This window comes from Arachis duranensis, chromosome 9 (genome assembly GCF_000817695.3).
Source record: "Arachis duranensis cultivar V14167 chromosome 9, aradu.V14167.gnm2.J7QH, whole genome shotgun sequence".
NCBI lineage: Eukaryota > Viridiplantae > Streptophyta > Magnoliopsida > Fabales > Fabaceae > Arachis > Arachis duranensis.
Window position 1 is genome coordinate 94,711,152 of NC_029780.3, and position 16,164 is coordinate 94,727,315.

The 16,164-nt window shown below is 35.2% G+C and overlaps 1 protein-coding gene across 1 annotated transcript; it reads right to left on the reverse strand.

The window, feature by feature from the left end:
* Positions 1 to 14,190: 14,190 nt before the first annotated feature.
* LOC127741586 (uncharacterized) lies at positions 14,191 to 15,354 on the reverse strand. The gene is made up of 2 exons (XM_052254335.1): positions 14,686 to 15,354; positions 14,191 to 14,640 (listed from the first exon to the last, which is right to left on the reverse strand). The coding sequence occupies exons 1-2, from the start codon at positions 15,352 to 15,354 to the stop codon at positions 14,191 to 14,193; spliced, it is 1,119 nt and encodes a 372-aa protein (XP_052110295.1).
* Between the last annotated feature and the right edge of the window lie 810 nt (positions 15,355 to 16,164).

The window sequence follows — 16,164 nt, forward strand, 5'->3', positions numbered from 1 at the left end:
TATTATTCTATATTTAGATTCTCCTCTGTATGTTTAACTTTATTTTGTCCCTCTTAAAGGTCAATGTAGAGAAACAGGTTGTTGTTTTATCTGTTTTGGGATATCTGTGTTATGTATATTTTATGTAAATATTCTCCAGCCAACCTTAGCTTCGCTGGTTGAGCCTAGAGCTTAAATATTTTGTATCTTTCTTCGTACCCAAGTTTTTCATTTATGTGAGCGTTGCGCCCTTTGTTTTAAACTTTCCTTCAAATGCTCATTGTTATAAAATTCCTTTCAACTATTATTATGTACATATTTTATTTTTAGAGGTTGTAATACTTCGCTACCTCTACTTTATGACTCGAGTGTAAGGTTCTGTATGGTAAGGTGTTACATGTGTAATGCACTACGTTGAGTACAAATTTTAGATTATGATCATGTATGCCTAAAAATCGTGAGAAAATAGTGGATTAGGTACCTGGTACTATTGTGTGGTTTTAGTTTAGTTCAAAGGATGTCTTATGATTATATTAAAATAAAAGTTATATTAGTAGATCCTTATCTATCTATTCGGTGACATCAATAATTTGTATTCCTTTCTATCATGATCTCATTTTATGTATCGTTTTGTGGATATCAGGTTAGTGTTTATATCTATTTGTTAATTCTTTTTATGTAACTTATAGTATCAATTGCTAATTGAAGATTTTCTTCTTTCTATTTAGCAAACTAACTAGCTAACAACAAAAATATTAGAAACATGTTATCATAAATAAAGAAAACCTAAAAGGATTAGGCTCGATATAATGGTAATAACAACTGTGGTTGCAGGTCATGTATCTCAAAACCGTATATTCGAAGTGTGGTAGTTATTCAAGAGTATGGAGTGCCAAGGCATCAAGCGCAATTGGAGATTATATGCACTGTATATTAAGAATCTTTGCAAAGCTTCAAGGACAGATGATATTATCAAAGTATTATATGAAATACAGACTACATAGATTGTAATTTTAGATGAAGTATTCGACTGTGTTGTAAGATACTTGGAGAACAAGGGGCAACTAGACATGAAAGCAAAAGTCGAACAAATTTATACAACATTTAAACTTGATCTACAAAAATGCAATAGGTCCAAAGAACAAATATCTTTAAGAATTAAGATAGAGGAGATTTTAAGCACGTCCACAACCTATTCTTTGAGATGAGAAGAAACAATTATCCAATAATATCAGAGACATGAACAAGGCTTTTATGTATATGTATTATGTAATAAAAATAAGCAATTAACATAAATAAAAGAAGAGTTAGTAGTGGGAGAAGACTTTGTTTTCCATATTGTTGTTGAATTACATGGCAGAGTCTTTAATATTATAAAAAAATTTTACTAGTATATATTACATTGAATTTTATTAGTATCTTAACTTGTATTCTATTTCTATCAGATGTAGAATCATGCTGATTGTATATTGAGAAAATCTATTTTCTTCTACCTCAGAAAAAATTAAATTATGCTAATAATATAATTTTTAATTTTATTTACGTTATAATTTCAAAACAACTTATGTACAATAATAATTAATCTAAAATTAATCAAGATGATAAGTTCTTTAATTTCACAACCAATAGTTTTAAATAAGAGAATGATCAGACAGAAAATTAGCAAAATAAGAATCTCTCTAAGGACATCTATTGTAGCTTGTATAAATAAGAATTCAAACTTTTAATTCTGTAAAATCATTCATATATTGTTGATGAACAGATTTTTGCTAGTAAAGAATTTTATAAAAATAGTCGCATTGTAAGTATAGCTTCTAAACCAACAGAAAATCCTTTCGTATAAACGTTTGGTTGTCACAAGTAACAAACCCAATAAAATTTATAAACCGAAGTATTCGAACCTCGGGTCGTCTTCTCAAGGAATTGCAGGGAGGTGTATTTTATTATTGGTTATGGAAAACCGTGTTTTGGGTTTTGAAAAGGGTTTTGGGTAAGAGAAATGGGTTGCAGAAATTAATAAATTAATAACGAAGAAATCTCTTGGCAAGGTATGAAAACTGGAAGTCCTATCCTAGTTATCCTTATCAATGGTGATGAGAATTATACTTTTGCTCCCACTAAGTCAACCTCTAACTATGAAGGTCAGTTAAGTGAACAAATTAATTTAACACCTAAAGTCCTAGTCAACTCCTTAAGAAAAGACTAGAGTTATAGGAATCTAAATTAATCAGCAAAGATAATAATTATCAATCACGATGAGTTTGATAACTCAAGAGTTATCAATTAATCAACCAAAGCTAAAAGGGAAAAATCTAAATTATTTATATAAATAGAAGAAAGCAATCATGAGTCTGAAATACCTCAAAGTGTATTAATTAAGAAAATCATAACATGAATGGTCCATAAGCCAATTTGGCAACATATAAAATTAACAAATAAGAGAAGTCAAAATAAAAGAATATTGAACCTGATATGAAGATGAGATAATCCTAAGGTTAAAAGAAATTCTAAGTCCTAAATCCTAATCCTAAGAGAGAGGAGAGAACTTCTCTCTCTAAAAACTACGTCTAAATCCTAAAACTATATATCAATGTATGTTGTATGATGTATCGATGCATTCTCCCACTTTATAGCCTCTAATATGTGTTTTCTGGGCCGAGAATTGGGTCAAAAACAGCCCAGAAATTGCTGATTTCAAAATATGGTACGTACAAGTCGCGGGAAAGTGACGCGGAAGCGTCATCCACGCGTTTGCGTGGATTGAGATTTTGCAGATGAGACGCGGGTACGTCATCCACGTGTTCGCGTCACTTAACTTCGGATAAGCTATGGCAAATTATATATTGTTGCGAAGCCCCGAATGTTAGCTTTCCAGCGCGACTGGAACCGCATCATTTGGACCTCTGTAACTCAAGTTATATTAGTTTGAGTGCGAAGAGGTCAGGCTAAACAGCTTAGCAATTTCTTCAACTTCTTGTATTCCTTCCACTTTTGCATGCTTCCTTTCCATCCTCTGAACCATTCATGCCCTGTAATCTCTGAAATCACTTAACACACATATCAAGGCATCAAATGGTAATAGGAGAGGATTAAACATAGCAAAATTAAGACCAAAGAAGCATGTTTTCAATCATAGCACAGAATCAGGAAGGAAAATGTAAAACATGCAAATCATATGAATAAGTGGGTAAAGAGTTGATAAAAACCACTCAATTGAGCACAAGATAAACCATAAAATAGTGGTTTATCAACCTTCCCACACTTAAACATTAGCATGTCCTCATGCTAAGCTCAAGAGAAACTATAAAGGAGTGAAGAGGAATGATAGAGAGTATGCAATGCAACCTATCTATGTGAATGCAACTACATGCAAAATGTTTTTACCTACTTGGTTAAAAGTAAATAAGTTCTCCAAGACAAATATGAATCAAATTCCACTAATTCAAATCGTACAGTGAAAACAAGTAAACTTGTAAGAAGATAGCTCATGAAAGCAGGGAACATAGAATCAAGCATTGAACCCTCACTGGTAGTTTATATCACTCTAATCTCTCTAGTGTATAGGGTAATTCACTCTACTCTTCTCTAATCATACTTTCTAAACTTTGTTCTTCATCTAATCAATCAACAAATATTTAATGTATACATACAAACATCATGAGGTCTTTTTCAAGGTTGTAATGGGGCTGAGGTAAAGGTAAGGGTATATATATAAGGCTAAGTGAGCTAATAATTAAACCCTTGATTAGTCTAAGATGTCATCTAACATATACATACTCTATATAATCTAGAAATCTTGCTTAGCTGCCCAATTTTTCCACTTGTGTGTTACATACTCATGCACCAATTTTATTTTTGATTTCATCCCATGTGCATTGATTCTTTAATTTTTGTACTGGGGTGATTTTTGTCCCCTTATTTAATTACTTAATAATTTTTTTTTTCTTTTTTTCTTTTTTTAATCTTTTTTTTTGAAATATGAGAATAATATATAAATGCATATGGTGTTTTAATTATTTTGATTTCACATGAGTATGCTCCCAAATTTCAAATAATTTATTCACTTTAATACCTTTTTCCTATCATCCCCTGTTCCCATAAATTTCTCCACACTTAGTTGATACACAATTTCTATCTTAAGCTGACCAAGGATTCAACTTGGAATTTTTAATTTATTTTTCTGCTTAAGGCTAGTAATGTAGTTATAGAACAAAAGGGGATTAAAAGGCTCAAGGGGGCTAACAAGAGTGATGTAAAAGGTAGGTTTATTTGGGATAAGTGAGCAAAAATTCAAATAATGGCCTCAATCACATGCAGGTATGTATCTACATTCTATATTGGACATATAGATTGAAACAAAGTAAAGATTACAATCATAGAGAAGAAAACACACAAGAATAAAATTCATGGTTTAAATAGTATAACCATGTAATTAAGCTCAAAATCTCATGGGTTGTGCGTTCTTTAGCTTTTTAAACGATGTCCCAAATACAACTTCAAACAAATTTAACACATAGAAAAATTTATTTTTTTTAAATATTTACAATAACCAATAATAAGGCACACATTTGCAATTCCCCGGCAACGGAGCCATTTTGACGAATGAATTTTTGCTAGTAAAGAATTTTATAAAAATAGTCGCATTGTAAGTATAGCTTCTAAACTAACAGAAAATCCTTTCGTACAAATGTTTGGTTGTCACAAGTAACAAACCCAATAAAATTTATAAACCGATGTATCCGAACCTCGGGTCGTCTTCTCAAGGAATTGCAGGGAGGTGTGTTTTATTATTGGTTATGGAAAACCGTGTTTTGGATTTTGAAAAGGGTTTTGGGTAAGAGAAATGGGTTGCAGAAATTAATAAATTAATAACGAAGAAATCTCTTGGCAAGGTATGAAAAGTGGAAGTCCTATCCTAGTCATCCTTATCAATGGTGATGAGAATTATACTTTTGCTCCCACTAAGTCAACCTCTAACTATGAAGGTCAGTTAAGTGGACAAATTAATTTAACACCTAAAGTCCTAGTCAACTTCTTAAGGAAAGACTAGAGTTATAGGAATCTAAGTTAATCAGCAAAGATAATAATTATCAATCATGATGAGTTTGACAACTCAAGAGTTACCAATTAATCAACCAAAGCCAAAAGGGAAAAATCTAAATTATTTCTATAAATAGAAGAAAGCAATCATGAGTCTGAAATACCTCAAAGTGTATTAATTAAGAAAATCATAACATAAATGGTCCATAAGCCAATTTGGCAACATATAAAATTAACAAATAAGAGAAGTCAAAATAAAGGAATATTGAACCTGATATGAAGGTGAGATAATCCTAAGGTTAAAAGAAATTCTAAGTCCTAAATCCTAATCCTAAGTGAGAGGAGAGAACCTCTCTCTCTAAAAACTACATCTAAATCCTAAAACTATGTATCAATGTATGTTGTATGATGTATCGATGCATTCCCCCACTTTATAGCCTCTAATTTGTGTTTTCTGTGTCAAGAACAGGGTCAAAAACATCCCAAAAATTGTTGATTTCAAAATCTGGTACGTACAGGTCACGGGAAAGTGACGCGGAAGCGTTGTCCACGCGTTTGCGTGGATTGAGATTTTGCATATGCGATGCGGACGTGTCATCCACGTGTTCGCATCGCCTAACTTCGAGGCAGCTATGAAAAATTATATATCGTTGCGAAGCCTCAGATGTTAGCTTTCTAGCGCGACTAGAACCGCGTCATTTGGACCTCTGTAGCTCAAGTTATGTCCGTTTGAGTGCAAAGAGGTCAGGCTGGACAACTTAGCAATTTCTTCAACTTCCTGTATTCCTTCCACTTTTGCATGCTTCCTTTTCATCCTCTGAACCATTCCTGCCATGTAATTTCTGAAATCACTTAACACACATATCAAGGCATCGAATGGTAATAGGAGAGGCTTAAACATAGCAAAATTAAGACCAAAGAAGTATGTTTTCAATCATAGCACAGAATCAGGAAGGAAAATGTAAACATGCAAATCATATGAATAAGTGGGTAAAGAGTTGATAAAAACCACTCAATTGAGCACAAGATAAACTATAAAATAGTGGTTTATCAATTGTCGACAGAAGGGTCTATATAAAGCATAGTGCATAACAAAATTTTAAGTAAAAGAGATCAAACTAACAACTTTAAACACAACCTGGACATGACTACATGACAATTATAGATTTTTAATTTTTGACTGAATCTTTTTAGGGTTAAATACTTTTTTTCGTCCTTAATGTCTTGGGTGAAAATTAAAATCGTCCCCAACCTTTTTTTGTTATTAAAATCATCCTCAACGTTACAAAACGTTATAAAATCATCCTTTTGTCCATAAACAATATTTTTTAGACAATTTTGCCCTTAAAACAAAAATTGAAAAACGTCCCTATACTCACCACTAACCTCTGCATCATCATCACCATTGCTATGCATCTCTTTCTCCCTTTCCTTATGGCCACCACCACTGCCACCATAACCATCATCATTGGCATCATAACCATCACACCTTTTTCTCTATTACTAGTTCATCATCCTAAATCACTACCACCTATCCACTACCCCCAACCCTTTTCTTTCCACCTAAACCCTTTTTTTGTGCAACAATTCAACAATTTAACAGAAATCATCAACCACAATAATTAAGCAATTTAACCAAAATCATCAACCGCAATCATCAACAAAATAAATTTAACAGAAATTTAAAATTAAAAAATAATTCAGCAATCATCAACTGCAATTTCAGATCCAAAATCAGCAACAATAGAAATTAAAAAAATTAGAAAGAAAGAAATGATGTTTATGTTCTTCAAAAATTAAAAAAACATAAAAAAAAGGAAGAACAAAACCCTTGCCAGCGACAGTAGAGACGGAGAAGGTGTACAGCAATGATGGAGGAGCAACAAAACACTTATCCAGCGACGACAGAGCGGTTGAAACTCTAACGATGGCGGCGCAGCAAAACATAGCGTGACGGGAGAGGAACTAGAGCTCAAGCCCCACGACGGCGAAGAGAAAGCCCGAGGATGCATAGAGAATATGAGGGGAGCAGCAGAGGGTTGGCCTAGCAGTGACAGAGCAGCTGAACCCCGGCGACGGCAGCGATGGGAAACACCAGCGATGGCGGGAGAGAGAGAGAGATGAAGAACGACAAGTCCTACAGTCACAACGCAACGGCAGCGGCCATCCTTTTTCTTGCCGTCATCTCCCTCTTCTTCCTTTCCTTTTCTTTCTTCTCCCTCTTTTGTTCATTTTCTTCATTTTGGTTTCATTTTGGTTTTTCTGTTTTAGGTGGAAAGGAGTGGGAGTAATGGGTGGGGTAGTATGGGTATTGGGTAGTGATATTAGGAAAATGTTTTTATGTCATTTCAAAAATTATTATGGACAAAAGGATAATTTTATAACATTTTGTAACATTGAGGATGATTTTAATAACAAAAAAAGGTCGGAGATGATTTTAATTTTCACCCAAAACATTAAGGATGAAAAAAAATACTTAACCCGTCTTTTTATCTATACTTATTGTGATTTCTGATAGTAAAGTAATTGACATTGTGCATCATCAAATTATGGGGCTTTAAAATCAAATCCAATGTATATTGCATTCTTGTACTATCATAAGCCTAAAAATAGAAAAAGTTTAGTAAACTTACGAAACCAAAATCAGTCAAAATCTTCTATTTTTAACTTAATTTAATAAGATGAGTAAAATTTAATTATTATCCTTTCACGCGTCTATTTTTTTTATAACAATATTTATTGTATATAAAAACATTAATTGCATATATTAAATAGTATATTATAAGCACATACCTTATCAATTTATATTTTTATTAAATGAATATATATAATTTATATTTATGACATTTAATTGATATTATAATAACAAAAGCATATTTTTTATTTATTATATAATATCTATATATTCATACACATAATTTTTATAATTAATATATTTTTACAATTAATATTATGTAATTCCAACTTATATTTTATTATATATTTCAAATTATTTCACATATACACTAATAAATCATAATTCAAAATGTTTTATTTTTTTTAAGATATTATACATTTAAATCAACGTATAATTTTTTAAATCACCGTCTTTGATTGATAATTTAAAAATTTGTTTCATATTTTTCAAAGTGAAATGATTTCTTTTGATTTACATATATTTTCAAATTTCAATATAATTAGATTTGAAAGAAAATATCAAATACTTCAATTAATTTATCAATTAACAAATTTACTCATAACATTCATAGTTAGATAAGGTACACATAACATCCAAAATTTCATATTAATAACATCCATATTTTCATATTAATAACATTCATAATTTCATATATATAATATTCATAATTAACAAATTTTTACAATTAATATTACTAAATTTTAAACTGTGTCTTGTTATATATTTCAAATTATCTTACATATACACCAAAGAATTATGATTTTAATATTTTTTATTTACTATCCATACGTACGCTTATTTATTGATTTTAATATGATGAGTTAATAATTATTTTTAAAATTTTATTTCTTAATTTTGTTTATATTTTATTCTCTTTTTTTTATTTTACAATAATTTATACGTAAAATATGAGTTGTATAACAGAAGTTGTTAAATTCTCTAATTTAACATCCATACTTTTATACCTATAATATTTATATTTTATATACATGATATCCATAATCAATAAATTAGTGCTAATTTATTATCATTTATTATTTTATATTTTATATACGCACACCCCCTCGTATGTACGCACGAGTCTTAATATATGCTTTGGACCATGCGTGCTCACGTAGTATGCGTAGGCACACAAATTAGAATTTATGGTTTTCTGCAATATTATAGAGTTCAGTTTTTTATACCTAACTTCCGACGTTCATAACTTTCTCTACAAAACTTCAATTTCCCTCATCTTTATACCGTTTTAAAGCTCTCACAACTGTCTTCAACTTGAAACAAAGTTCACTTAATTTCAAACTCCAAGGACCAAGTTATGACCCACCAAAATTAGTTAAAATTCTATTTTTACCAAATTATGCCAACTCCTCTAGTTTTTAAAATTTTCAATCTAAAACCAAACCAACCATAACTAAATCAATACCAATTACTCTTACTCACTTTTACATACTCTTTATCCAATTGTCAATCATTCTAAAACATGAATTCATCAATTCTTTCAAATCATTTTCACACACTATTTCACCAACTTCATCAATCAATATCAACAATACATTTATACATATTTAATCCACTATATCCATAATTTATAGCATTCAAGCATATCCTATAGTAACTGGTCTAAGTTTTTGTGTAACGTTATAGATTAACTACAGGAAATCAAAACCATATTTTGGCCGATTTTCTCCCAAACCACAAACGATACAGTGATTGGAGTTCCGGATAAATTTGAAGAGCTCGGCAAGACGATCGCGCGGTTGCAAACGATGCAGCGACCAGAATTTCAGATTGAGAGATATGGTTGATGGAAGACTGTGTTGAAAGAGAAGCTAGGGTTCTTGGCTCTTCTCTCTCAATATCAGCGTGAATTGATTTTATGAGAGGGAGAAGTGGCTAAGTTGAGTATATAAATATATATATATATATATATATATATATATATATATATTTACTAACATATTTATTACCACATCTGTTTCTGTTCTCCATAAATGAGCTTTCCAGATTTATCCTTAGTATGAAGGAAAACAAACATATGACTGAGCCATTATGATCTTTGGGAATAAAAAAGTCTAACTCCATCTTTTTTTCTTTTAATATTTTCTAATATTTCGTAGTAGGTCTGGCTCAGAATTAGAATCTTAAGGTTTTTTATATAATATTTGTGTATACCGATAAATTTTGAAATAAGACCCATCTCCATCTTTGTCCATTTTCAAGAAAATCAATGCGATTTTTTTATATAAGAGTAAATGTCTTTTTCGGCTTTTAATCATTTGTTCGATGGACTTTTCACCCCTTAAAAAATTTAAAAATTCAAATCGGTCCCTATCTATTTTGATATATGTACGTTTCAGTCCCTGGTTAGGGACAGGAAAGAACATTACCAAGGACCGGAAAGGCATTTATTCAAAATTAATAGGGACTGGAATGTACATATTTCAAAGTAGATAGAGACCGATTTGAATTTTTAGATTTCTTAAGGGGTGGAAAGTCCATCTGACAAATAGTTAGAGACCAAAAAGGATATTTACTCAAAAATTAACTATGTTATGTGTACATTCAAATCAGCCACTAAAATTAGTTATTAATATAAAATATATATTAAAATATAAATATATGCTAAAAATAAATTAAACCACACATATATTTAATTAATTTTAATATCTAATTTTAGTATATAAATAATATTTTTGATAAAAAAAAAAACCACTTTAGACTCTAATTCTAGTTTTTGTGAGACAAGGTGGCTCTTCCATCATTGCAAGTTTGCAACGGTCAACTCGAAACAAAAAATGCTTAGCCGTTACATTAAGGTGGAGTTGGTTATTTGAATTGAGCAGAGACCAATTTGTTTCTCTTCACCATCATCTTTAGTGGTGCTTAGCCCATTTTTTTTCTTGAGCCAATCAGCCACTCTCATTTGTTTATCCAATATTCTACCTCCCATTTTTTTTTGGTGAGTGTTCTGCCTCCCATTTGCATCCGCTTACCCAATATTCTTCCTCCCTTTCGTAAATATACAATATTTTGTTGTTTTATCAAAATAATATTATCTTTTGAAAGTTTTATATCTATTAGAATATAATTAGAATGAATTAGTAAATAGATGAATTAGTATTATTTAACATATTTAAATATTTATTAATTGATTTAATTAATTTTAATTATATTCTAACATAATATTTAGGGCAATTTACTTATTTAAATAGAATGGGAGATTCCTTTACCTAAATGTGCAAAACTGTTTGTTGTTAGGTGCATGTGCAAAAAGTCATTTCTATGTAATCCGTGGCAACCTACCACGGTTTCAGAACGTGCATAAACCGTGGTAGGTCCCAGCGGTTTATGGGCAAAAATTATAGAGTGTAAACCGTTGTAAGTCACCACGGTTTACGAAGGAGAGATGGCATGCATAAACCGTGGAGAGTCACCACGGTTTATGAGGAAAGTTGATTGCACATGAAACCCGGTAACCCACCGCGGTTTATGTGTGTGTAGCTATATAAGTAATCCGCTGAAGGCAGGGACGGATCATTTGAGACAGCACAAAAAAAGGAAGTTGTTATTGTGTTGAGAGGATTTGGGAAAACTTTGGAGGTGTGAAGGAGGAGTGGGTGGTGGAGCCAATGGAGGATGAGGATCGCTTGTACCGACTAAATGACGTCGTTCACGTGGCAGGATATATCGACGAAGAGGTTAGTTACTATTATTGTTATTATTATTGTTATTAAAATTCATACTAATATAGCAATTGATATTATTATGAATATTGTTAGTAAAAATATTTTATTAGGTTTATTTGTATTGTTATTCTGATTAATGTTATTTACATAAATATTGATATTATTATGGTTACTGTCAATCAAAATGTGAGGCGTTTATTAATATTGTCTACGTAAATGTTAATATTATTATCGGTATTGTTAGTAATGCATATTTTATCATGCTTATTTATCTTGTTAGTCTGGTTAATAGTATTTTTGTAAAATATTTTATTATAAATGTTAATATTTTATTGAAAAATATTTTTTTCTGTATTTATATTGTTATAATGAGTGCATAGTATTCGTAGCTTCACTGTTTATTACACAATAAGAGCATCAATGAATTTAATGTGACGAGTCTAATAATTTTTACGAAAATTATGTTTGGTATTGTTTGTAATGGTTGTATGTTAAAGGATTTTGTTACCCACGTTTTGCAGCCTAGTAGGGTTATTAGCGCCGTTAGGCGGCAGCAGAATATGCCCTTACATGACCGGATTATACCGTATCTGGAGACTGTGGGCTTGTATCATCTGGCTAGGCTAAACAGTCAGTGGTTCTGGGTTGATGAGTCTCTCCTTAGCGCATTTATTGAGCGGTGGCGTCCGGAGACCCACACGTTCCATATGCCGTTTGGTGAATGCACCATTACTTTACAGGATGTTGCGTATCAGCTGGGTTTGCCGATATATGGTGCGCCCGTTAGTGGGTGCTTGACTGAGTTTGAGAATCTGATGGAACACGGTAGACCAGCATGGGTGCGATTTTGGGAGTTGTTCGGGGAGTTACCTCCAGAGAGTAAAGTCAAGCAGATGACAGTGTGCTACACATGGTTCCACGAGAGGTTCCGCGTTCTCCCTGCAGATGCTACTAATGAGACCGTGCGTGTATACGCACGCGCTTATATCCTGATGCTGTTGTCGTCTCAGCTGTTTGCGGACAAGAATGCAAACAGGGTACACCTTCGCTGGTTGCCTTATTTGGCATCATTGGACGACTTGGGCAGATATAGCTGGGGCTCCGCTGCACTGGCCTGGTTGTATAGGTGCCTTTGTCGTGGTACAAATAGGAACGTCGTTAACTTGGCTGGGCTGCTACAGCTACTACAGTCTTGGATTTTCTGGAGGTTTTCCACTCTGAGGCCCACTGGTTTTGACCGGTTCGGGTTTCCTCTTGCTTCCAGGTATGGTTTAGTATTTTCCGTTCATAAATTGTAAAAACAGCATGTGTTATGGTTTGTTTTGACATCATTTCAATTAAAATTGTAGGTGGGCTGAGTTTGTGCCGAGGAACGATGCAGGGGCACAGAGATTAGTTTCCGCACGCCTTGCACTGGATCGACTGCGTGTCCACGATGTGAGTCATTTATTTATTACTGATACTTGTACTAGTTTTTCTTAAATGTCACTGTCTCATCAAACTCTTACTGTTTCTATGCAGTTTGTGTGGGAGCCTTATTCTTCTGTTGATGTTGCTGCTGTTATTCATCCGGAGATACTAGCTGACGAGCACCGACGGCTATGGACGGCCGTCACTAGTCTGATATATTTTGCTGCGATCGAGTGGCACCAGGTCGATAGGGTTCTACCCCAGTTCGGTGGTGTTCAGCATCTCCCAGAGGGAGCTCTGAATAAGATTGGCTACATGCGAAGGATGGTAGGGGTGGGGACCGGTGGTTTCCTACATATTATAAGGAGTGGCACTAGCTTTGGGAGGACAGGCTTCAGTTAGTCATATGGGTCGATCGAGTCCTCGACCCCAGTCCATCGGCAGATTATCTGGAGTGGTAGTGCCGTGTGGCGCACAGGTTCCTATCCCCAGATGTAGCATTTCAGGATCCGAGGCCGATTGTGTTGACTGAGGAGGCGCGTCACAGAGGGTCGTCTCAGGCACCTCCTAGAGTGCACGTTTATGACAGACCAGATAACAGACGAGTCGATCAGCGTCGCCATATAGGGACCCGGACCACCGATCGCGAGTGGAGGGAGTTTGCCGACCGTTTGGAGCAGGACATTCCTGGAGCTGACCCTGGGGATGCAGTGGACTACCGTGTTCCTCGACGTAGAGGCAGACGGCCACCTGCGCGGCCTAACCGTCGAGGTGCGCCTGACAGAGGACCATCCGAGCAGGGGGACGGCACTGATCACGTGCCCGGTGAGGAGGTAGTTGGATCAGCATCAACTATGGATCAGCTGACATTCGACGTAGGTACTAGCTCTCAGCTGTTTGGGATCGTGAGCCCACATGCTTTTGCTGAGTTTACTACTGCGGCTGTCGGGATGGACAGTGCTGATCCTGTTACTGAGTCCGAGTTCTACAGGGACATAGCAGACATGCTTAGGGATGATGATGATACCCATTATAGGCCACAGATGCTTGAGGAGCATGCCCAGTTTGCTAATCAGCAGCCACGGAGTGACGATGTTCTGGCTCAGTTGGCAGTTGACCTCAACGAGCCTGTAGTATCTCCGTCTGACCCATGGTTTGCGTTAGGAGGGACACCTGCCTCTGCTTTCAGCGCGGTTCCCGCACAGCCCTCAGCACCAGCGGCAGATCACAGACCTAGGTGGGTGAGGCGTCCTCCTTTGTGTGGCACCGGAAGTCACCTGCTTGGCCAGTTCGACGATGATGACAGTGACACCATTGAGGATTCTGATTAGTTATGTTACATGTTCCTGTCCGGTAGGGACTTTGTTAGTTTATGTATTGAGCATGCTACTTTGTCGCCTAGATCCCTAGCATCCAACATGGCAACTCCGCGTAAGACTCCTCCCAATCTCCGTATATTTGTGCCACTGCCTTCTGCTTAGCCATCCAAACCTTCCTGTAACTAGGCCTGAAACCGTAATCAGCTTCTGTCGCTTGTTGAAGTACCTTTACCGTAACCACAGCATCGGCCCTAACCATAGGAAGAATCCTCGCACATATAACGTGGTAATCCAGCTGACGGTGATCACTTGAAATAGAAGTTGCGAGGCATGTGTGTGGCCCGTTGTACCTCCTAACCTCCCAAATCCCCTTTCGTGCATGAAGCGCTACACGAATCAACCAACTACAACCCTTGCCGAATTCCTTGCATTTTCCATGATACTTCAAATGATTCGATTCGATGACTCTGTACTCAACACCTCGCCGGATGCTATAGTCCTTTACACTTAGCACAGCTTCATCTTTACTCTGGAATGATTGTCCAATCTAAAATTCTGTAGAAGATCCCCCCACTCTGTTACCACTGTCTTCCTGTTGACCAAGAGCGTCCAAGTTTAGTGTGGAGAAGTGTGGAGGGTACTGATGAGAACCAGAACTTGAAGGCCGATGCTGCGCATCTGGATCGCCACCTGTGTCATCGTCGCTGTCACCATCGATATCAACAGGCTCCTGCTCAGACTCATCGTCACGCATTGCATTCTCTACTTGATCAGGTCCACCAAAGTCTTCGATATAAGGTACGAGGCCACCACCGGTGCCCACAACGTGGGGAGGCTCAATGACTGCAGCATTCTCCAAAGGTACAGAACCAACAACCTCCGTTCGGTCTAAATCAGCCGCAAACGAAGGTGATTGAATCGGCGGAAGATACGGTCTGACCGCAGGCATCGAACTAGATACACCACCCGCGGCAACTGCGCAAGGAACTGGAGCGGATGCCCCAGAACTATCGACACCAACCTCCAACTTCGCGAACAACTCATGGATTCTGATCTTCGGAAAACTCCTTACACAGTAGAACAGAACCCTAATATCTTCATCAGCCTTAACCGCAAAGATTTCATACTGAACACCGGTCGAGACAACCGCCATGGGAATCTTGTAGAATAGTTTCTTCACCCACTTGCTATCCAACACGCCAAGCTTCTCCAAGATGCTGTTCTTCAAATCTGACAAACTCATCGACGAACTGATAAAAATACTTAGTGGTTCTCTGTTGGTAAACTTCACACATTGGCTTTTGCTTTTTTTTTATTTTCCCAGAGCAATGCACTAGGGCAAGAAAACTCTCTTCCTCACTAGCCATTGTGAGAATGATCTCTTATGGAGCTTGAATCACCCACATATATATAAACTTCCTGTCATAGTAAACCGTGGGAACCTACAAGGTTTTCTGGCTATTATTTACCCTACATAAACCGTGGTAACCCACAAGGGTTTATGTGCAACCATCTTTCCTTCGTAAACCGTGGTGACTTACCACGGTTTACACTCTATAATTTTTGCCCATAAACCGCTGGGACCTGCCACGGTTTATGCACGTTTTGAAACCGTGGTGGGTTGCCACGGATTACATAGAAATGGCTTTTTGCACATGCACGTAACAACAACCAGTTTTGCACAATTAGGTAAACGATTCTGCTATTCTATTTATTTAAGTAAATTGCCCTAATATTTATGTGTATTCGGATTCTTATCTTTTATATTTGATTCTTATAACTTTTTTTTTCTTTTTTTTTCCGCATCAAAAATGAAAAAAAAAGACTAATTTTCTTTAATAAAAAAATATAATGTGTCATTTAAAAAATAAAAAATTATAAGAATCAAATATAAAAGATACCAATCCGAATAAACACAGATGTGCTGTATTTATATGTATATTTTATTTTCCATCAATCTATCAAACTTGATTCTAATTATACTCTAACAATATTATTTTTCAACTTTTAAAATTATTTTATTTAGTGCATGAATCTTTCAGGAATTTGGTCA